We start from the raw sequence: 21,796 nt of genomic DNA on the forward strand, positions 1-21,796 counted from the left end.
GCACCCCCTTCCAACCCACAACCCCCTCCCCGCGCCTCCTCCTCCTCAAAACCCCACCCTCAATCAAGTCAGCGGCAGCAACGTCAACCCCGACGGCAGCACCACATCATCGGGGCCCTGGTCATTCACAAAACTGAGCGAGATCTCCTGCAGCTCCGAGTCGTCCTCCACCACGATCCCGCGCGGCGCCCCCGCGTGCCGCCGCCCGCCCGTCGAGCCCTCCCGCGCCCGCGCCGCGCCCTGCACCGCCCGCACCATCACCTCCGCCACCTGCCCGTGCAGCGTGCAGGATGAGAAGACCGCGCTGCTCTCCACCGTCTCGAGCACGGCGCGCCGCTCGGTGGGGGCGGAATGCGTTTCGGTGAGTTGGCGGGTGAGCGCGGCGCGGGTGAGGCCGGATGGGGTGGCGGTGGTGGTTTGTTGCGTGTCGGCGAGGCGGTGCAGGAAGAGGAGGATCGAGGTTAGGGTTTGCGTGAGGAGTACGGCGCGTTCGTGTGGGGTGAGGTGGGCGATGAGGCTGGTGGGGTTGGTGTCGGCGTCGGTGGTGGTGTTGGTGTTGAGGCATTCAGCGACCAGGCCGTGCTGGGAGGCGTCGAAGGTGGCTTCGAGGATGTGGGCGAGCAGGGCGGGGTCGCTGGTGAGTGCGGCGGTGGGGTCACGCAGGTTGAAGATTTGGATGGCGCGCGTGAAGAAGTGCGGGAGGATGTCGGCGATGGCCGTGCCGTGCTGTTTGCGTGCGTGGCCCGTGTCGACTTCGAAGTAGTCGGTGGCGGCGGTGTCGGCGGCGACTGGTGGGTGGTTGGTTAGTGGGTGGTACGTTGCGAGGGGGTTGGGAGAGAAGAGGGGTGGTTTGCTTACACCGGGTTGAGATCAGGGCGGAGTTCCTCTGCGCGGCGGCGAAAGCATACTTGACGCTCTTGTTGCGTAAGGCGGCCAGCGTCGCTTCGGCGAGCACTTCGTCACTCCGTACATCGTCGTCCTCGTCGCCACTGGACACGCACACCCGCGGTACCGACCCACCCAGCACCTCGTCCCACTTCTGGCCGATGTGTTTCTCAAACTTCTTGGACGACAAGTCCCGCAGAATGTGCGACACGGCAACTTTGGACAGGCCCTGCTCCTGTGCGCCACGAGACCAATCGAGCTTGACCTGGCTGACGAACTCGTCGTACTTTGTGAAGACCAAGATGAGGGGCACCCAGGGCGAAGCCGAGTGTAAGCCACCGAAGAAAAAACGCTGTTCGAGTTCTGTCACGGAACGGCCTTCCTCGCTCGCGACGCAGTACCATACGCAGTGGATCCGGTCCTCTTGCTTCGTCGAGGACGTCGCGCGCGAGCTCAAGAAGTCTCGGATGCGCTCGTAGTTGGCGTCGTCGCCAGCGCCTGCGTTGAGGTTCGTGTGAATAGCGAGGCGAGAGTTCTGCCCGTGCAGGTCTAGCTCCTGCTCAATATCGTGGCCGGCGCTGAACGCATCGTCGACGAGTTTCTGGTGCCACCAGTGTGAGGAGTCCAAAACATGTGACGTACAACTAACTCTACCGGGCTCGAATAGGGGCTAACTGTCAGGGGTATCACTAACCTTCTCGAGATCAACCCCGAAGATCTTGGTAAAGAGTTCTCGTTTCGTTGACTCCGGGTTTCCTAGCACCAACAGACGGAATTTGGGACACGCGCTCAGAAACTCAGAGGGTGGTGTGAGCATGGTCATAAGATGTGATTCCGACCAGTCATTCAGTTTTGGTGTCGCCAGGAATTCTGAAGTAGTACTATCCGTGCTTTCGTCAATTCAAACAATGATATCTCGAGTCATTTGAGGTAACGGGGCACATGTGGAGGTCATATGTGGTTTCGCCTCAACGACGCTCCCTCTGTCTTGGATTCCCCTTCCCATGGTGTGGTGCCGAGTGGTCTGATGACGCCATGAGCGCGTCAAGGTCACACCACCACCCTCTTGTCCGCTATAAATGCGCTCTTTCTATTGGATACCGGGCCCTGGCGATTCCAGCTGCTTTTCTGATCTCCATAAATTTACTTTATGCTCATTCTACACGGCAATGTTGTATAACCTTTTCATTTCAAAGCGACGAGATCGAAAATGCCCGTCTTCCATATGGAGATCTGGGGTTACATCTGTCAGTTTAGTAGCCAAGGAATGTACTTCGGGAAAATAGTGTTATTTAACTTGCCGCGGTACTACAAGTTTCATTCACTTTTGGAATGTCCAGCCACGTTTATCATCTGCCGATTGTCATTGAATGGGTTCAAGACCCAAAACTAGACCGAGATCTTACCCCACTAGCTTGTAGTTGTGGACTACTACAATTGAAGATGAGCTAGATTGTACATTTAGATCGGAGATTCTTCCCGATCAGGTACAAGCGCCATAGGAGGAAGCGGGTGTGGCCGAAGGAATGGCTGGCCGGCACATCGGTCACCAACGTGGGGAAAGGACTCGATCATGCATGAAGCTGGCAAGCCGGCAAACAACCCAGCGGGCCGATTGCTTCCCCAAGCGTTGCAACCACTAAGGGCAATGCTACTATACTTCAACCCCGCCCGGGCATGTGAAACCGCCGCCACCGATAAATGGAAGGTGACCGGGCACAATTTGGAGGAATAACTCCCACAATGCGACATGTCTCGGCTTTCGTCGACTGGGCGTGGCACGTTGCGCTTGCTGGTGCCAACGGTGTGCAAGAGGCTGCCTGGTGACCCAAGCTGGCCCAGCAGGGAGGGCTCGCGGCCGTCTTGAGGGACCACTCCAACGGCATCAGGGGCGGAAATAGGCGTCAGGGGCACAAGGCTTGGTCGCGGGAAGACCGGCGATTGGCCAGTGTCTACGCCAGCTTCCCGAATAGTATCTCCCGGGCCAAGAGACGGCTGGGGGATTTTGACATTCTTGCGATGTATTGGAGTCAAGCAAAAGCGCCACATGGGAAATAAATTCTAAAAGTATGTTACGGTATTTACTATATCAGGGGCTGTGTCCCGTCGACCGTGACTGCCTCCATCCTGGGTTTTCACACCAGTCGAAACCACCTTAGACCACCCTCTGTCTCCTTTTCTCAGTCACCGCGGGGTTGGTAAAAGATGAGGGCTCTTCGATTTCTGCCCGTCCTGGCCAGTTCCGCATGGCTGCTGGTGAACGGACAAGCGGACGATGTGTGCAATGCCCAAGACCGCACATACAGCACCGAGGCGGTCCCCGCCGGCACCCACCAACCGTACGACAAGCTGAACCCTGTGGTTGGCGCCCTGAGCACCAGGTTCTACATCACTGTCGTTAACCTCACACCTCACCGCATCAAACTGGAGGATACCCACTCCTACCAGATGAACACCTTCGACTTCGGCGACGTTCCCCAGGGCCGGGCTCGTCAAAACGTAGTTCAGTACCGAGGGACGTGGTCCACCATAGACGACGCTGGCGAAGCATATTACCACCTCGATGGCACTGACAAGAAGTTTGCGCTGCGAGTCAAGTCCTTTTCCGGCTCAAACCCTCGGAGAGTGGTGCTTGACCTCAGCGGCATGGGCCTTGGTCAACGAGAATATGTCTTCCCCGGAGGAGACACCGCCGTCTCTCTCGTCATTACGGGCAGCAACCGCTTTGGATTTCAAGCGTCGCTCCGGCATGGGCCCGGTAACTGGATGCGGAAGATCTACGACGTAATCGGGGACCGCCTAGTTCGGCATCTCATCATGCCGGGCACGCACGACGCGGGTATGAGCAAAATCACAGACAAGATCACCAGCATTGGCAGCGAATCAAACACTCAAAACCAAGGGATCAACATCTACGACCAGCTCCGCGCCGGTTCCCGTTGGTTCGACCTCCGCGTTGGGTCCGTCCACCCCAACGACAACGCCGCAAAGAACAACGGCTTCTGGGTGATGCACGTCAACGACGACCTAGGCACGCTCGCCATTGGCAACACAGGCGAGTCCCTCGACGAAGTCATCAGCGAGATTAACCGCTTCACAAGCGAAAACCCGGGCGAGATCATCTTCTTCACCGTCCGCTACCTCATCGGACGGTACGAGTTTCCGGACCGCGGCCCCATTATGTGGGACACAGCCCTCGTCAACGACTTCTTCTCCAAGCTGCGCGGCATCAACAACCGCTGCCTCAACCTCGACACCAGCACGGGCTTCCAAAACCAAAAGGCCTCCTACTTCATGGACCAGAACGAAGGCAAGGGCTGCGTGATCCCGCTCCTTAACGGCCACCTCGACGGCGGCGTGCCCCGCGAGTCACCGGCCGACGGCATCTACGACATTGGCCGCATGGGCATCAGTGACCACTGGTCGAACAAGATGCAAGCGAGCGACATGGCGCCGGACCAGGTCAACAACTGGCGCTCAGCCACGCGCGGTGGGGCGTCGGACTTTGGCAACCTCATGGTCGCGCAGTGGCTTGTCACGCCTGACGCCCTGGCTTCGACGGCATATTCGCTGCAGAACTTTGCCATCCAGCCCACGAACCCGTCGCTGTACTGGGCGGGCGTCAATGGGATGGACCCGGAACACTGGCCGAATGTGTTGTTGGTGGATTACATTGGGGTGCAGCAGCGCGATCAGTGGGCGTGGGACCGGCTGAGTGCAGAGATATATACCCTGGCCGTGGGTATGAATCTGTACATGGCGAGTGAGAACTGTAATGTCAACAAGCGGCGGACGCCGTTGCTCAGGAGGGGGGAGGTTACTGTGAGGGAGAGTCAGGAAACGACATGGAATGGCATCATCTTTGCGAACGGGACAACTGTGGATAACCCACCCGCGGAGCTGCATCTGGGCCGGGTTGAGATATTGAGGAACGGGACGATATTCGGCAACGGAACGGTCTTGGAGCAGAGTATCCCGAACCCATGGTTATAGATGAGTACAAGGTTGTTGGAAGTGGAAAAAGTCATATAGATACTCCTGATGTGTCTAGATATCCGTTCTTAGCTCTAATATAGTACCCATCTATTCCCATGCTGATATGCTCCGCCCAGTTGATACACGCCGGGATCCCAAGAATGGACCCTCCCCGGGGTACGTGCGATGATATAGTTTAGTTGATCTCAGCCCTCGGCTGCCTTCCACTTGGCCCAGCCGCCCCCCGTCCATCAACATCCCCCTCTCTTTTGTGCATCCATGGCCTGTTTTCTCGCCGCCGCCTGCTGCTGTTTTTTCCTGTCTCGGTTGTCAGCACGCCGCCCATGATAATTTCCCGAAGAAGGGAAAAAAAAAAAAAAACCGAAACGAAACAGAACTCACCTCTCCAAATCTGCCTCCCCAGCCCCAAGCGTCACCTCACCCCTCCCACGCCCATGAAATCCCCCCGGGCTTTCCCTCCTCATCCCGGGCCTCACCACCCCCGACCCTCCACCGTCACCACCGACACTCATACTCCCGCGCCGGGCCCGGGCACGCACCGTCCCACCCTCAGCACCTCCTCCCGCTCCCTTCCCCTCGGGATCCCTCCGCACCCCCATCTCCCTCTGCATATCCACCCCAACATCAGCATCCCCATCCCCATCCGCCCCCGCATCCACATCCCCTCCCCAACCAGCAGCAGCAGCACCACCACCACCACCACCCCCCGTCCCCTGCACCCCCTGCACCCCCTGCGCCCCAACACCCCCAACCCCCGGCGTCGAAACAGGACTACAAATCGGCACAAACCGACACTGCAGGTAGTCACCCCCACCACCCCCACCTCCACCACCAGCACCGCCACCAGTCGCAGCGTACTCGGGCCCGGCCGTGCCGGGGGTGTCGGCGACGGCATACTCGGAGAGGTTGCGCATCGGGCTGGGCTTGGTGAGGGGCGGGTGCGGGTGCGGGTGCGGGAGGTGGTGTGTGGATGGGGGTTGGCTTGGCATTTTGGTGGTGGCTGAGGCGAAATTTGTTTGGTGGTGTTGGTGGTTTTTTGGGGGGGGTTGTCGTTACTTGATCTTGATCTTGGGGGCGTTGGTTTTGGTGTTGGTGTTGTGGTTGTTGTTGTTGGAAATAAGAGTTTCGTTTAGTGGGTGGGATCAGTTCAATGTAAGTGGGTTCGTTCACACGAGTTATTGATCTGTTTGGAGGAGTCTGGGGAAGTGGAAGCAAATAGTCGCGGTCACACTTGTAGGGTATACTTATACACACGGTAAGGAGACTGTGGATGGCGACGTTGATCATGACGTAGCAGGTTCCACGAGTCAACAACATTTATGCAAACCAATCCACACACCCAGCGTCGAGATGACTCTCGCATCGCCAAAACGTTGCGTTTGTTATGCAACTAAAAATAAGAGGCTCACCGTTGATTATCCCCTGGGCGCCCAGCTGCAACCGTTAGAACGCCACGGTACGAACATAGTAAGATCAACGGTACCGAAACCCGGCGGCAAGAGTCGTAGGACGGAGTGGGTTCCGGTTCGGGACCCGGGGAGCCGGCGGGACCGGGTCGGAAGTGGGGCAACCTCTGATCAGGCCGAACTGACAGCTCCGGGGTGTCGTCATCAACGTGCGTGAATTGTCATTGATAAGCCCAACGACGATGACCCCTATAAAGCGGGAAATTCGAGACTACGAACCCTTTCTAGAACCTCTCGTACATGTCCGAACCTGGGGTTGGTCGGCAAGGAACTTGTAGAACGCCCGGCGTCCGACATACATCTCAGGTGCTCACTGCTCGCTGCACGGGCTGTGCCAATCATTGGCAGTTTCCCATCATCTTCAACCATGGTCACAGCAGATACTTTGCCCCATACGGCTAAGGCTTGAACAAGTATGGCTCAATGCACCGGTCAAATTTAGCATCAAGGGGGGCTAAAGTAGGCTGGCCTCGCGCACAACGACCTCGATTTGTAGGATGGATGCATGCACTTAGCCAGAAACAAGCTCACAACACATAACAAAGCAAAAAGACATGGCACTGGACAAAACCAAAACAGTTGCTCTCGTCTATGATGTGCCCTGTATCTAATAGTATCCCATACACCGAGAACCCCTCAGATCCAGCTGTCGGGATGCAACCCGGCAAACGAAGGAAGAGGACAAGAAAAAAGCCAAAAATCCGCATACATGCGTTACCCCCAACAATGGTATCGATATCCGTGTACATACAACACACACACAACCCTATCCTCGCCCATTAAGCACCTTAGAAGAAGGTGAAGACACCGGCAACGAGAGCGAGGCCGACGACGGCGACGCCGGAGAGACTCTTGCCCACAAAGGCGCCGTTGTCGCTCGGGCTAGGGCTGGTGGCCGCCTCAGCCCCAGAGCCGGTGCTGTTGTCATCGCTGGTGCCGGTGCCGCTGTTGCCGCTGTTGCTGCCAGACCCTTCAGTGCTGTCAGCACCGCCGGTGGACGAGCTACCGGGAGAAGAGACGCCGGTAGAGGAAGCACCGGTGCTGGGGGTCGAGGACGGGGTGTCGAACTTGGTGGGGCAGGTCAGGTCGAAAAGCGGCGTCTTGGAGAGGTTGTTGGTGATAGCAAACTTCATCTCGTTGTCCGGGTTCGAGTCACGGAGGTTGTACCAGAAGGTGGGGACCTTGTTGAAGAGCTTGCGGCAGCCGATCTCTTGCCAGTAGTACTTGGCGTTCTCGGTGCTCGCGACGGCCTGGTCCCAATCGGGACCGGTGGCGGGCCAGCCAGTCTCGGTGACCCAGATGGGCTTGCTGCCGACGGCGCCGGCGACAGCGTCGAAGGCGCGGTCAAATAGCTTGCCCGAGTTCTTGATGTCGTTGCCCTTGCCGGTCTCGTAGTAGGGGTACTCGTCAACACCGACCCAGTCGACGGCGTCAATGACGACCTTGTTGGTGCTGTTCGTCCAGGCATCCCAGGTGTCGACATGCCCAATGGGGACGCTCTTCAGTGGAGTGTTCGAGACCGCCTTCTTGTACTCGTTGATGAACTTGACCACGACATCTGGGCCGGCACCGATACCAGCCTTGTTGATGACGCCCGTCTCGGAATCACGGTAGAGATCCTCGCTGCCAATCGACATGCCAATGACGAGATCGGTAAATTTCTTGCCGTGCTTGTCGATGGCCTTCTTCAGCGCGCTAAGCTCCTTCTCGATGCTGTCGGTGCCCGAGGTCCAAATACCGAGCAGAATCTTGGTGTCGGTCTCCATAGCGGCCTCGAATGCCTGGATCGGGTCATCCTGCGAGTAGGCCTGGATGTTTGTGTAGAGGCGCACGGCGTTGAACTTGCCAGGTGCCTTCTGAAGGCCCTGTGCCGTCGTGAACTCAGCGAGCCAGTCCTTCTTGAACTTGGCCGAGCGGTCGGCGAGGGTAGCGCCGGAGTTGAAGCCGAGGTAGTTCTCAGCGGATGCACCCGAGGCGAGGGCGCCGGCGATAAGTGCTGTGGTGGGACGCATGGCGATGTGATACGGGAAGTTTTGAAGTTGTGATCGTTGGTAGGATGCGACTTGGCGAAGTTGGCAATTGCGTCACTGAAGCAAACAGGAACCGCTTGGAAAACTGGTGAATAGTGGCCTCGTTAGGAGGAAGGAGCGTGGGAGAATTCGAAAGATGGAAGATCGCAAAATTGCGCAGGAAAGAGTGTCGGCGTCGCAAGGACAGTTAGATGCAGATAAAGGAAGTTGACGAGGGAAAGAGAGGGAAAGGAGATCGTCGTGATGGGCCTGGGAAGCAGGTCTTGAAATCGGTCCCGATGGAGGAATTATTCTCGTCCAGGGTGGCGCGCCTGCCCTGGTCGGCTGCAAGGGCCGGTCGGGAGCGAGAACACAGCCCCCTTGGCGCTGCCGATCTTTTTGTGTTTACCCTGGTCCGGCTGGTCAAGATACACTTGTGCAAGCTCGCGATTCTCGGTTGTTTGGCCCTGCATTCAACGTTGACGTACACTATATCAACATGCCAATAACTAACAGTGTCCCTATTCGCAGCTCATGCACCACATGTACCTGTATGCGTATGCTGTCCCTCAACCCAACACTCTCTCGGACTCTCCGAAACTTCTTTGACCCGGATCCGATCTCGTATCGAAGCTCAACTTGTTCCACAGCACTTTGAGGTTTTCCCCTGACCGGGGTCCACTCCAAAACTGGCATTCCACTCCCGCCCCGCAGCCGCCCCTGAGTGAGCACAGGGGACGCCCCAAAAAACTGACCACTCAGCAGTCCAAGGCCGAAGAAGCGAGCCGATTTGATGGCAAGGGGCGTTTCAAGCTCAACCGACTGGTCAAGCATCTGACAGGCGTTGAGAGCGCGCGGCATGGCTAGCGCTGATGCTGAATGAGGGGAAGAAATCCAACGAAACAACACAAGAGTTACCAATATACATGTTGTGGCGAGAAACCAAACCAAAGGAGTTTGCATTTGTGGTAACTAACTTGAGGTTACCTCGGTTGCGACCTTTGGGATGACAAAGATCCGTCAATTGGTCGCTGGTCACGGATCTCACTAACGAGACGAAACAGCCGGCCGGAGAGGTCCAGGCCTCCCAAGACCCTTACAAAAATTCCGCATGATGGCGGTGGGAGATTGTTAATGAAACAGGCTGGCCACTCCACTCTCGCCAGGACTGGATGAAACGAAACACAAAACAACCAAGAATTTCACAACTCAACTTTCAGACTTTGCTTGAATCCATGCCCACAAGGGTAACTATGAGAAGCCTGTCAGACTTGGTTAGAATTGCAAGCGAGGCATGAACAAAAGTGTTGAGTGGGGATCAGAATACCCGACCTCAACTCAGGCTCTGGATGTTACCCTAGACAGGACACAGAGAGTTCGTGATGAGGGAAGGTAGTACGGTCTGGCGTACCCCGTGGTCAAGTGAGCTGGACTCAACTCCACCTCTCTTCCGTGATCTTGGCTCAACTAACCACCGGGTAGCTTATTGTATCCGGCGGCAGCAACGAGGTGTTTACTACGAATGCGCTAAAACGTTACATTCAACTCTACGACATTCCAACAGTGTACCAATACCGAGTCAGAGTTAAGCTCGTGGCGTATCGTCAAGTAGACGTGGAAGTTGGAGCAAATAACATACTGATCCACTTATGGAAATCCCCAGCCATCCACCCCGCGAGCTGCCGTAGAACCGCAATAATCATATACATACCAGCGACAGTCCTAGTGTTGCCTATGTGCATGTCGGTAACGATATCCTGATGGTGGTTGCGTTGTTAGTCCGCAGTACAACGAGAACAGCAGGGCAGAGATGGGGGAAGAAGAGCAGAGATGGGGGAAGAAGAGCAGAGATGGGGGAAGAAGAGCAGAGATGGGGGAAGAAGAGCAGAGATGGGGGAAGGGGGGGCAGTAGCGGAACACATACAATCGCATCCCCTACATCAACGGCGAAACTTAACCTCCACTCGTGCTCTATAATAAGTAGCAATGACAATTTTACGATCTTCTTCCCCGCCATATGAGTCTTCTGCGCCATTAGCGCAAGTATCCGCCGGTGCCAGGCCGCCGTGCAAACACCAAGTTGTCGCCGTCCTTCCTCAAGATTGCTCATGCCCGTCTTGGTCTCGACCCCGACCGCGATGGGAGAGTGCCGCAGTGGCGTGTACGCCAGTTGATTCACGCCCATGGATATAGGCATGTTCGCCACGGCCTCACGGATCGCCTCTGCCAGGGTCGGGTCCGCCTCCCGCTGTCGCCCGGGCCGACGGTGCTGGTCACACGGAATGCCCGGATCCACGAACAACGCCAGGGCAAAGTCAAGTCTCTCAGAGTCAACCGTCTCGCGGGCTTCCGTCCTGTTCAGTGCGAGTTTCCACGGCGGGATGAACGGTGGTGCGATGGACGCGTGAGTGACAGCCTCAACAAGCACGTGGGCGCAGTCTGGCCGGTCGAGGGCAAGACGGAATAGCGGGCTGTGTACCTCCATGTTCCACGTCGCCTCATGCCGGCCGAGCACGCGGCAGCTGTTCGCGGCGGCGATGAGGTCGACGAGCATATCCAACTCGGCAAGAGCGGTCATGCGCGGGCTTGGCTGACGCCGTTGCCGCCGCTCTGAGTACGACGCCCCAGACGGCGTCTCATTGTCATCATCGCCGTAGTCATTGTCGCTATCATCGTCGTGGTTGTCGTCTCCCGTGGCCTGAGCGGCATCGCTGTGCAACGGGTGGGTGTCCACCTCGGGCATTCCCGCGTCATGGTAGAACCATGTCTTTCTATGGCGGCGGCCGGCGGCACTGTCAATATCTTTTTGGATTGAAAGAGGTATGAACGCCTCGTAGTGCACGGTGATATTCCGGATATGTTTGTATAAGCTTTGCACATCAACCGGTAGCTGGACTAACGGGTTATCCGCTATAACCGGAAAGCGCACGGGCTTGTCGAGACCGTTAAGCGCGGTGGTCGTTTTGGCCGGGCTGGTTGAACGCGACCTCGACCGCTGCGCCGTATCGCCAGATGCGCTGGGGGTGCCCGACCTGATGCCGCTTGGCTCGCTGACAGTTGACCTGGGATCGGGACTCTTGGCGATTGCGTTGTAATTGGGGCCGGACGAAGTGGTGCCCTTCGACCACCGCTCGTGAAACCAGGATGTGCTGAGTTCAGGTTGCGATTGTATCGTATTGCTCGACGTCTTTTGCCGCACGAAGTAGTCGAATAGGATTGTTGCTTGCTAGGTGTTGTGGTTCGACTAGTTGGGTCGAGGAGCCCATGTTGGGCTGTGGATTGCCCCGTCGTCTCGTTGCATTATTCCAACTACCTAGGTAGTCGGACAGAAGACCGGAGCACTCCTTTCCCGTATCTTTCTGCAACAAAACTAAATCGGTCATCCAGAAGTTATGGCGGTGTGAGAACAAGCTAAATCAGGAACGCGCATGACGCGACGACAACACTCTCTAGGTATCCAACCAAAAAAAACGCCGATCTCCAAGTGGGGTGCCGCCGAAACTTCGGACGACTTGAACGAAAAAAGCCAGTCGAAAGCCCGAAGTTTACTTCTTATTTAACTCGATTTCTTTTATTTAAATTTTATTGCTCCCCCTCTTTCCTCTTCTGTTTCTTAGTTAGTTTTTTTTTTTTTTTTTTTTACTTGTTTCCTTTTCTGGATCTTTTGCTGCCCAACCCGCTCAGGTCAAGAAGCCGCAGCGGCACGGACTCGGATCGGAGCTTGTGGGGCCGGCATCCACTCCACACCACCGACTCATCACCACTTGCTCGCAGCTGAATCAAAGGCATGACTTCGTGGCACAGGAGCACATCAACAGCACCTGGCCCTCTTGTAGTGGGTTAGTAAAGTCCATAAACGACAGTCGCCTTGCGGACGCCCCTTAATTCCCGTCTATCATCTCCATCCCACAACCCAATCAGGCCAGGCAAACTTACACAGCACCGAGCCCCCTGGTCCACATTCGGGCCTGACTGTTTCACCAACACACTTCACAAAGGTGATCACATGCAACAAAAATATATACAACACCGGGGATTCGCTGGTCGTCACCGACCCAACTACTGATCCAGCTCTCACGAGTTTAACTAGGGGAGAGCGGACGGGATCCCGTGCTTTCTCGTGGATATGGTCGTATATGATAGTTGAGGGAGACAATGGTGTTCATGAAGGTGAGCTCTGGTCCACAGAAGAAGGCAAAAAAATACACATATACACATACAACACCAAGGATTCCCCAGTCGTCACCGACCTGAGTACTAGTTTGGCTCTCACAAGTTTATCGAGGGGAGAGCAGACGGGATCCCGAGTTCTCTTGTGGATATGGTCGTATGTGAAGGTCATGTGCGCAAGTGCCGTTTATGAAGGTGGGTTCTGGTGCTCCGAGATTGCGGTTATGGAGAAAACAGGTGAGGGCATGCGAGAAACAACGTGGCAAGATATTACGACATCTACTCGGCACAAAATGCATCAGCAGAGGTTAACTAATTTATAATTCCATTAATGTTTGTAGATCTACCACACGAATGCAAAACTAGGGTATTGCCCGCAAAATACTCCTCTCCTAGCTCGTTGTCATAAGCCCGCAAGCAAATGCACCGCACCCGCCATTCCCAAGTTCCATATGAACCCAGCAGCCCTCAAGGAGGGTCCCGAGTTTTCAGGTAAAGGGCGCGCCTGGTCCGGCGGAGCTACCTCTGAGACCTGGGGCCCAAAGCTACCGGTACTTGTGGGAATAGCCCCTGATTCGAAGTCTTCGACTGCCGTGCTGGGAAACTGCGTGCTGCTCGTGGTATCTATATCCTCTGATGCCCCAGCCCCACACTCGCCGACCACTACTGACAGGTCTTGAATGTTGCTGAGTGCTGCGGGCGATGAACCACAGTTGGTGGCTTGCGTCATCCATATCGAGTCGGTTTCGAGGTCAAACACAGCTGTGGTGTTTAGTTAGAGATACGCTGGGAAGTCAAGGGATGACCTGGTCATGAACATACTGTAGGCTGACCGCAGGAAGGTATCCCCGAGCAGCGTAAACCTGTCGCTCGCCATGATGCCGAGGAAACAGGACGGCGGTGTGCTAGCAACCTCCCGCGTAAGCTCCTTGTAGGGCACCTTCACGGTCACCCCATCAAAGACAAAATCGAGGGTTCCATTCAACGCCGTCAAGGCGCAGTCGATCATGTAAAATCCGTTCGAATCTGGGGACTCGGCGCCAAAGTCTCTGGCGACGGCCGCCGTCAGGTTTGCAGGCAGAAGCGTCATGGTGGACCCGCTGTCGAGAAACACAGGCATGCTGCTGCCCTCATAGACCGTAGTAACGCCGTTCGGGGGCGTAATCGAGAGAGCCTGCATGTCAACCCAGAACCGAGGAACACCGTCGGGCGCTTGGGCGGCCGGGAGGATAGGCAGCTTGGCCAGCTTGCCGGCGAATTTAGATGTGTCGACGCCCCCAAACACGATAACACCCTCCTGCGCATCCTTACTCCCCAGCGCGAGGGTGTATGCCTTGACCCTTGTCGCATTCTGCTCCCGCAGTTGGTCGACGAAGTTGGGGTATCTCGTGGCGATGCCTTTCCCGTACCCTATTCCTAAGATACCCGAAAATGCATCTACTGAAGCGGTGGCCACGCCGAACTGGACATCCTGCAGTGACATGGGGCTCCCGGCAAGCGAAATGGTGTCGGTGAAATAGGAGATGTTGGCCGCGCCAATCCCGTAACGCAGAGTCCGGGTGGTTCCGAGGGAGGTTGCTGTTGACGACGCGGTGGACTCATAACGACCGGCCCGTTGGCAAAAAACAGCATCACCGCCTGATACTGTGGTGCAGTCTGGATTTACCCATAACTCAAATGACCCTGTGTCCAACTGTACAAACACGGGTTGTGGCGGCGTCCCAAGGCTGACTACAACAAGGTTAGTGGCGAGCATAAGGACAATCCAGGCAAGTGATAAATACGTTGAGCATAGTAGGCGACGTCAGACCGGTTCGCTAGCTGTAGTTGGATTCCCCGTTTGTTCGAGAAATGCGCGACGTTTGTTGAGTGAACGATGGGAAGGTGTACACACCCGTCGTCGTGGATGGCTTGTTGGAGTGCTGTGGCATGGTGGCAGAACAAGGCTAGAAGCAACACCGACGCTGATAGAAAGAAGCAAAGTGCCATTTCTGGCTACGGGTTCCGGCGTCGAAAGGCCCTGGTGACGTCTGCATGGGCAGAGGCGTCAAGATCGTTGGGCTCGGTTGGGAAGACGAAGAGGCAAGGATGCTGGGTGCCGGCCAGCGGATTCCACGCACAACCCAAGAAGCGAAAAGGACGAAGCGAACAGAGGTATGGAAGCCGGGCCAGGCTCACCCACGGCGTTGGCTCGCTCCAAGTGCTCCGGGCAGTGACGGGAAGGAGAAGGGAAGGAGAAGAAAGAAAACGAAAGAAGAAAAGCAAACACCAACACCAAAAGCTGGGAATAGAATGGAAAGCAGTAAACAAGAAAAGAAGGGAAAACAGACAAAACAAAAGAGACCTAGACACCCGTCGTCGAACCGAAGATCAACTTCAGTGGTGCCCAGCCGTGCCAGCGGAGGTGGATAGGTGCAAAGGGGACAAGGACAAGAAGGGGTGTAACCGAACCCCGTGTACTAGGAAGCGTCTCAGCCCAGCCCAGACAAACACACACTACTCACCAAGGTATTTGCAAGCACTTGGGAAAGAGGAGGTTCCAGCAAAACTGGGGTCACCATCCTCTACGCATTAGGGCCATCAAGGGGGTGGGGAAGTAAAACAAGGCGCGCGGTTGTTTTCCTGCATCTCATGCCAACAGCCGACGTCGTCAGAGATAAGCGCCAGGGAACATGGCAAAACAAATGCAGTCTTCAGCCATCCTGGCCGCGATCAAGGCCTTTACCCTCTCTGAAGAGCTTGAAGCAAGCGCGCTGTCTTTGTGGGAGTCGTGTACCAATCGTGGGTTCGGTTGTCACCGGTTGTCGCACATTCACCTGCGACAGAGATATCGATGTGGTCTTGAAGATCAAACGTTCAGGGGCTCGATGTTGACTGGGTCAAGTCCCTGCACTGCTTGCAGCTGGTGAGATGTTGCAGGCAAAGACCCCGCTGCACCGTCTCAGAAGCCCTGCCAAGCGCCTATTATCCAATCAATTACAGGCACGCAGCTGCCCCACAGACCTTCGAAACCGGCAACTCTGGGTGCGATCCTCCGAAAGCTGCGCTTCCTGCGCGTTAACAGCATTCACTCACAACCGCAACAACACATGTCGCGGGAGAATAAATCCAACGGCGCGGCAAGAGTGGTATTGTTTATGCATAACTCATAACAATGTCTAACTACGAATAACTCCATGTCACAACGACCCATTATTCAAGCCTCATCGCTGAGCTTGATGATGACCTTGCCCTTGGCGTGACCCGACTCGACCCGGGCGAACGCCTTCTTGAAGTCTTCAAACTCCCACACGCTGTCAACCGTCGGCCGCACGTGGCCAGCCTCGATCAGCTCGCCAATCTCGGCCAGGTTGCTGCCGAGCGGCTTGACGATGAAAAATAGGCCCTTGGCCAACTCCTTCTTCATCCCCTCCGGCTTGCCAGAATCGGGCGGCGAGTTGATGCAAATCATGGCGCCTCCTTCCTTGACCGCAGACCAGCATCCCGTCAGCGACTTCCCGCCGACCATCTCGATCACCAGATCCACCTCGCGCGCCGCCGGGTCAGCCGCCACCCACTCCTCAATCGACGTCTTGGTGTAGTCAACAACCTCAGTAGCGCCCTTCTCGCGCACGGCCTCCTCCTTATCCCCGCCACAAACGGCCACAACCGCCTTCGCCCCGGCCCGCGCAGCGAGCTGCACCACCCAGCCGCCCACGCCACCCCCAGCGCCCGTAACCAGCACGCGGATCTTCCCGTTCCGCTCCCGCGCCGCCGCATCCCCCTTAATCCCCTTAGCATCCAGCGTGCCCTGATCAAACAGCGCCTGCCACGCGGTGAGCGCGCTCAGCGGCGTGGCCGCGGCCTCGACCCAGCTCAGGCCGCCGGGGATCTTGGCGAGCTCGGAGGCGCGCGGCAGGGCGTACTCGCGCGCGGCGCCCGCGCGCGCGGCGTCGATGCGGCAGTAGACCCGGTCGCCGGCCGCGAACCCGCTCCCCGCGGGCGCCGTCACCACGCTGCCGGCGAGGTCCTGGCAGGGGACCATCACTTTTTCCGGCGGTATCGACGCGGGGAAGTTGATCGCCCAGTGGAGCTCGCCTGCGCAAGGGGCGGCGGCGTGCACGCGCACGAGCACGTCGTCCGGGTGGCTGGGCACGGGGAGCGGGTGTGTGGTGGAGATGACCTCGGTGGTTTCGCGTGAGGCTTGGAGGAGGGTGCGCATGGTTTCGGGGAGGGCGGTGGAAGATGCCATGGTGCGGGTGTGGGTGCGGGTGGTGGTGGTGGTGAAGAAGGTTGTGGTAAGTCTGCTGCTGAGAGGTGGGATGGTGTTGGTTAAGGATGAGCTAAGGTGAGGGATGTTTGCTCGAAGTATATGGGGCCAGAAGGGGCGGGTTGCCATGGTGTGAGGAAGGGTGTGTCGCATGGTGAGGAGGCCGTCATGGCATTTTATATCAGAAAGCGCCATCTCCCGATGGTCGCCGATGGGTGAGAGCTCGCGGGCATGTTCCCGGAGGCAGCGACGCAAAGCATGGCTCGTTTAAGCTTCTCAAGGCCCTTCCGGCCAATGACGACAGCATCGAAGCTGCCCCGCGTCGCCAAGCAGCGTGTGTTGAGTCAGCAGTGCGACTTACATGTCCGTTTTCGGGCTCGCATAGGAATGCGAGGCCCTGGGAAGCTTCTGGCTCCAACGTAAATCGTGCTTGAACCTCTCCGACGTCAAGTTGGTCTCCCCGAAAGATCCCGTCCGGGGATGCGCGTTAATCAGCAAGAGGGAGAAAACCTGCCCTCCAATATCCAAAATGCATCAAAACATTTTCAGCCCGAAGCGAAAAGTCGATGCCGTTGTCTGTTACGTGCCTAAGGTTGCTCCCCTTGTGAGTCGAAGCGGGGTCCGGGCTGCCGCCTTGTTGCAACTTTGCCCGGCACGGAGCCGGACAGTTTGGTCAGCCGCGTGGCCGTCTTGCTGACTTCTGCACTTCACCGTCGCTAAATCTGGGTCTCTCAATCACACATCACACACGGCCAATCCATTTCGACTCACCAATGCTGAGTTTCAGAGCTTCCATCGAGGTGTCACCGTAGTTGACAAACCTACTTGTATTTCCCTTACCAATCCCCCCACTCGAATTCCATCCACGTCTCGTCATGTCTCCCTCTCCTCGCCCGCCCCCGGAAGGCGGTTTTACTTTCACCTATCAGCCCTCCGTCGCCGGCCTCAACATCGACGCCAAAACCTTCGTGTCATCACGCCTGCTCATCGCAGCGGCAGCGACCGGCGCTCTCGTCTTTTCTAGGGCCACTGGGGAAGACCGCGTCCTCCTCATCCAGCGGGCACCGCACGACTCATTTCCCCTGCTCTGGGAAATCCCCGGCGGTGCCTGTGACTGGGAGGATGAGTCCCTATTTCACGGCGTGGCGAGGGAGCTGTGGGAAGAGGCCGGCCTGAAGATGACGAACGTGGTGAGGCAGGTTGGCAAGGAGGAAGGCTTCATCATGAGGAACGGCCGTGCTGTGGCCAAGGTTACGTTTGAGGTTGAGGTCGAAACCCCGAAGCCCACGCAATCGGAGGGAGGATCAGAAACTGAGGCCCTGCCAGAGGTGGTGCTTGATCCGAACGAGCATGTGCGGTTTTTATGGCCAACCGAAGAGGAGTGCCGGCTGGGGAAAGTTACTGTGCCAGGGTCTGGTGGGGAGGAGGAAGTAGTGGACCTAAACTTCACAACGAAGCATCAGAAATGGGTTGTACTGCTGGGCTTTAAGCTCAGAAGGGGAGAGTCAGGAGAGTAACAACCTGCGAGCCCACATAATAATCCCTAACCCTGTATCCCAAAACCTTGCTACTGTGTAATGCGAGCGATTCGTTTTGTGAGTTTAATGCTTGCCCCACTGTCAGCTGCCCACGCGACGCGCCGGCTTAGACTTTCAAGGCACCACCAAACAAGACGCCGTTTGTTTCATTCTTCGCAACTCAACTCGAGATGCAATGGCCACACCACCAGCATCTTCTGAAGGCGACGTGTCGCTGTTTAACTCTTCCCAACCCTTCAGGGGTGTCGTGGTCTGCTGCACTAGCATTCCCACCGAATTGCGAGTAAGTTGATCGCGTCTTTTAAACTTTCTTGAACTTTTAGCCTGCCCCCGTTTGTAGTGGCAGCGCTTGACACCCGTGCATTTTGCACGTCGCCCACATTCAGGAAGCATGTGTCTAAGATAAACTTGCTGACTCTCTGTCCCGTCCAGGCAGACATCGCAGCCAAGACAATCGAGCTCGGCGGTCAACACAAATATGACCTGACACCCGACTGTACCCACCTGATCGTCGGCGACTACGACACCCCCAAATACCGTCATGTTGCGAAGGAACGGCCAGACATTCGGGTCATGGTCCCCAGCTGGGTCGAGGCTGTCCGTAATATCTGGGTAGAGGATCGCGAGATCGACTTTCTGGCGCTCGAGAAGGAATGGCGGTTGCGCACGTTCGAGGCGGGAGGGGGGGAACCAACCGCTGACGGTTCCGAACCCCGACGCCGGCAGCTTCTCTGCTGCATGACCGGTTTTGAAGACCCAGATGAGCGCGAGCAGATCATCGGCCAGATCGAAGCCAACGGTGGCCTTTACACTGGAGACCTCACGAAGCAGGTCACGCACCTCATCGTCTACAAGCCGGAAGGGCGGAAATACCACGCCGCGAAGAACTGGGGTGTCACCACGGTCTCCGTCGAATGGGTCACGCACAGCGTGGAACGCGGCCTGATCCTGGACGAGAAGCTTTTCGACCCGGTTCTGCCTCCGCATGAGAGAGGGGTGGGCGCCTGGAACAAGCAGCGCGCGCGGCTCTCCTCGCTCGGCAAAAGGCTCAGGGATAACAAGGCGGCCCAGGAAGAGGGAAAGAGAAAGCTACGCAAAACCGCTAGCATGAAGCTAAACACTCAAAGGGACAACCTCTGGGGAGATATTTTGGGGAAGCCACAGGCCCCCGAGCCCGCGCCCGCGCCCGCTGCGGTTCCCCAACATGCCGCGGCGAACCTGGAGACTCTACCACATGCTCAGATTACACAGCCTACACAACTCACACAACCCACGCAGTTAGTGGGTGGCAAGTTACACGATACGCAGGGGTCAAAACTCTCGTCCTTTGGTGTCCCAACGGACAGCGCTGTTTTTGCGTCCTGCTGCTTCTACGTGCATGGCTTCTCGGCGCAGAAAACCGAAATCTTGGTCAACGCGATTGCCTCCCTCGGCGGGTTGATCTGCCACTCCCTCGAGGAGGCGGTGTCCACATCTGGCGCCCAGCTATCCCACCGGTTCCTCATAGTGCCGCAAACATCTTCAGAAACACACCCTCGAGCTCCCGAAAACCTTCACGTCATTACCGAGTTCTACATTGAAAGGTGTCTACACAAAAAGTACTTCTTTGACCCGACCCAGCATACCATCGGCCGGCCTTTCCCCTTATTTCCAATTCCTGGCTTCGAGGGTCTCACGATATGCACTGCTGGCTTCACCGGTGTCGACCTCAATCAGGTAGACAAGTCCGTCCGGCAGCTGGGTGCTCGTTATGAGGAACGGTTCACTGGGAACGTGTCGCTCCTTGTGTGTCCGTCTTTAGAGGTGGTTCGAAAACAAAAGCTGGAGCTGGCATTGGCATGGGGTGTACCCGTTGTCAAGGCCGATTGGCTATGGGATTGCATCGCAACCGGTTCCATTACCCCTATCAAGCGTTTCTTGTTTCCTGAGCTGAAGCAGAATTTTGACAGCCCAAAGACACTCATCCAGCCCAAGGAAAAGGGGAAAGGCAAGGACAGCATGAAAGGAAAGCAGGAGAAGCCCCAAACCAATAATGGTATCGACAACGACTTGTTACCGAAACCGTCCACCAAACCGAAACAGCGCCCTGATCTTGACGAGTCGGCATTTGTAACCGCTCGGGAAGACCAGCACGAGCCAACCCACCGTCACAAGGCGCCTCCAGCAGTTGAACACGACTCGAATGTCACAACTACCACACACTTTGAAACAGCTCCCACTTACGCGTTCCCAACAAATGATGCCAACATCAGCTTCGGCACCAAATCACTAGCTTCGGGAGCGCCCCTCACCGAGGCCTCCTCCAGCTCTCTCAACAAACCTACCAGCACACCCCGAAATCCCGATCCTCCGCCACCCCGAAAGTCCCTGAGCCGGATAACGAGCGAAGTAGCCGATTCGGAAGCCACTGACGGCGATGTCGCCCAACTCGACGATCTCCCGGTCGAAGAAAACCAAGAAAACGCGGGAGGTTCTACACAGAAGGAAGCGCGGCCAGACCCCGCAGCAGAAAAGAAACGCCTCGAAGCCGAAAAGGCCGCAGCAGAACGTCTCGCCATCTCCACCAAACTCGTCACCTCCCTCCTCGACTCCACCATCGCCAAACTCGGCACCACCCCCACCACCGCCTCCATCCCGACCGCCCTTCCCCTCCCCGGGCCCGACGCCAGCGCCGATGAGGCGCCAGCCGAGCTAGGCACCCTCGCCAAACCAAAACGCCGCAAGCGCAACATCCTCGGCCGCGCCATCAGCAACGTCTCCGCCGCCAGCAGCACCAGCAACGGCGAAGCCGCTGGCGCAACCACCACCACCATCACCACCACCACAAAACCCCACGCGCCCACCGACGCTCCTCCCGTCGCCACACAACTCGAGTACGAGGACGAAGAAGCCCGCGGATACAAGGAGCAGCTGATGAGCAAGATGATGGGCAAGGAGGTGTCGGAGAAGCCGTTCTCGGCGGCGAAGCAGAAGCGGCTGACGCTCGCGGAGATGGGCGGGTACGATACCCTGCAGCAACAGGGGCAGGGACGGTATGGTGCTGCTGCTGCGGTCGGGGAGAGGCGGACAAGGAGGCGGTGATTGGGCATGCGCCAGAAAGGGGAAGCGAGCGAGCGTTGATAAGATGATATCTCATATATTTCAGGGTCTTATGCGTGTATGGCTTGGTTCACGGTATGGCAGGATTATGACCGCAATGCAATCTGGGTATTTTCCGTTCCGTTTTCCGTCATCATTTGTCTCAGTGCTACGTGAAGGGTAAATATGCGAATGATCACACCCATGGTGGAAGGGAAACGCCCATGAGAAAGCCTTGGCCAGAACCTTTTGAATGAACTTGCACCGATTCCGATTTCTTAACCAGATCTTCATGTAAATCATTAAATGTTCATGAAAATGAAATAGGGGTATAATAATCTCATGACTCTTCTTGCCATAGTAAGCCCCTCCCCGCTCGCTGACCTTTTTTATCGCACCTCTTAA

At 56.7% G+C, this 21,796-nt stretch overlaps 8 protein-coding genes across 8 annotated transcripts; 2 read left to right on the forward strand and 6 right to left on the reverse strand.

Annotated features, from left to right (window-relative positions):
* Window positions 1–63: 63 nt before the first annotated feature.
* Window positions 64–1,702, reverse strand: CHGG_05471 (uncharacterized protein; the record flags this gene model as incomplete). Its single annotated transcript, XM_001221565.1, has 3 exons — window positions 64–788; window positions 859–1,486; window positions 1,580–1,702. 3 exons carry the CDS (start codon window positions 1,700–1,702, stop codon window positions 64–66), a joined length of 1,476 nt encoding a protein of 491 aa, XP_001221566.1.
* A 1,388-nt stretch (window positions 1,703–3,090) lies between these two features.
* On the forward strand, window positions 3,091–4,878 carry CHGG_05472 (uncharacterized protein; the record flags this gene model as incomplete). Its single annotated transcript, XM_001221566.1, has 1 exon — window positions 3,091–4,878. One exon carries the CDS (start codon window positions 3,091–3,093, stop codon window positions 4,876–4,878), a length of 1,788 nt encoding a protein of 595 aa, XP_001221567.1.
* Window positions 4,879–5,258: 380 nt separating this feature from the next.
* Window positions 5,259–5,870, reverse strand: CHGG_05473 (uncharacterized protein; the record flags this gene model as incomplete). Its single annotated transcript, XM_001221567.1, has 1 exon — window positions 5,259–5,870. One exon carries the CDS (start codon window positions 5,868–5,870, stop codon window positions 5,259–5,261), a length of 612 nt encoding a protein of 203 aa, XP_001221568.1.
* A 1,265-nt stretch (window positions 5,871–7,135) lies between these two features.
* Window positions 7,136–9,217, reverse strand: CHGG_05474 (uncharacterized protein; the record flags this gene model as incomplete). The annotated part of the gene is made up of 3 exons (XM_001221568.1): window positions 7,136–8,409; window positions 8,766–8,823; window positions 8,906–9,217. 3 exons carry the CDS (start codon window positions 9,215–9,217, stop codon window positions 7,136–7,138), a joined length of 1,644 nt encoding a protein of 547 aa, XP_001221569.1.
* Window positions 9,218–9,897: 680 nt separating this feature from the next.
* Window positions 9,898–11,622, reverse strand: CHGG_05475 (uncharacterized protein; the record flags this gene model as incomplete). Its single annotated transcript, XM_001221569.1, has 4 exons — window positions 9,898–9,903; window positions 10,068–10,088; window positions 10,281–11,543; window positions 11,602–11,622. 4 exons carry the CDS (start codon window positions 11,620–11,622, stop codon window positions 9,898–9,900), a joined length of 1,311 nt encoding a protein of 436 aa, XP_001221570.1.
* Window positions 11,623–12,929: 1,307 nt separating this feature from the next.
* On the reverse strand, window positions 12,930–14,457 carry CHGG_05476 (uncharacterized protein; the record flags this gene model as incomplete). Its single annotated transcript, XM_001221570.1, has 3 exons — window positions 12,930–13,288; window positions 13,349–14,257; window positions 14,421–14,457. The coding sequence occupies 3 exons, from the start codon at window positions 14,455–14,457 to the stop codon at window positions 12,930–12,932; spliced, it is 1,305 nt and encodes a 434-aa protein (XP_001221571.1).
* Window positions 14,458–15,722: 1,265 nt separating this feature from the next.
* On the reverse strand, window positions 15,723–16,904 carry CHGG_05477 (uncharacterized protein; the record flags this gene model as incomplete). The annotated part of the gene is made up of 1 exon (XM_001221571.1): window positions 15,723–16,904. The coding sequence occupies one exon, from the start codon at window positions 16,902–16,904 to the stop codon at window positions 15,723–15,725; it is 1,182 nt and encodes a 393-aa protein (XP_001221572.1).
* Window positions 16,905–17,650: 746 nt separating this feature from the next.
* Window positions 17,651–21,394, forward strand: CHGG_05478 (uncharacterized protein; the record flags this gene model as incomplete). Its single annotated transcript, XM_001221572.1, has 3 exons — window positions 17,651–18,127; window positions 18,399–18,596; window positions 18,746–21,394. The coding sequence occupies 3 exons, from the start codon at window positions 17,651–17,653 to the stop codon at window positions 21,392–21,394; spliced, it is 3,324 nt and encodes a 1,107-aa protein (XP_001221573.1).
* Between the last annotated feature and the right edge of the window lie 402 nt (window positions 21,395–21,796).

The sequence above is a fragment of the Chaetomium globosum genome, genomic scaffold (genome assembly GCF_000143365.1).
Source record: "Chaetomium globosum CBS 148.51 scaffold_3 genomic scaffold, whole genome shotgun sequence".
In the NCBI taxonomy this organism is placed as follows: domain Eukaryota; kingdom Fungi; phylum Ascomycota; class Sordariomycetes; order Sordariales; family Chaetomiaceae; genus Chaetomium; species Chaetomium globosum.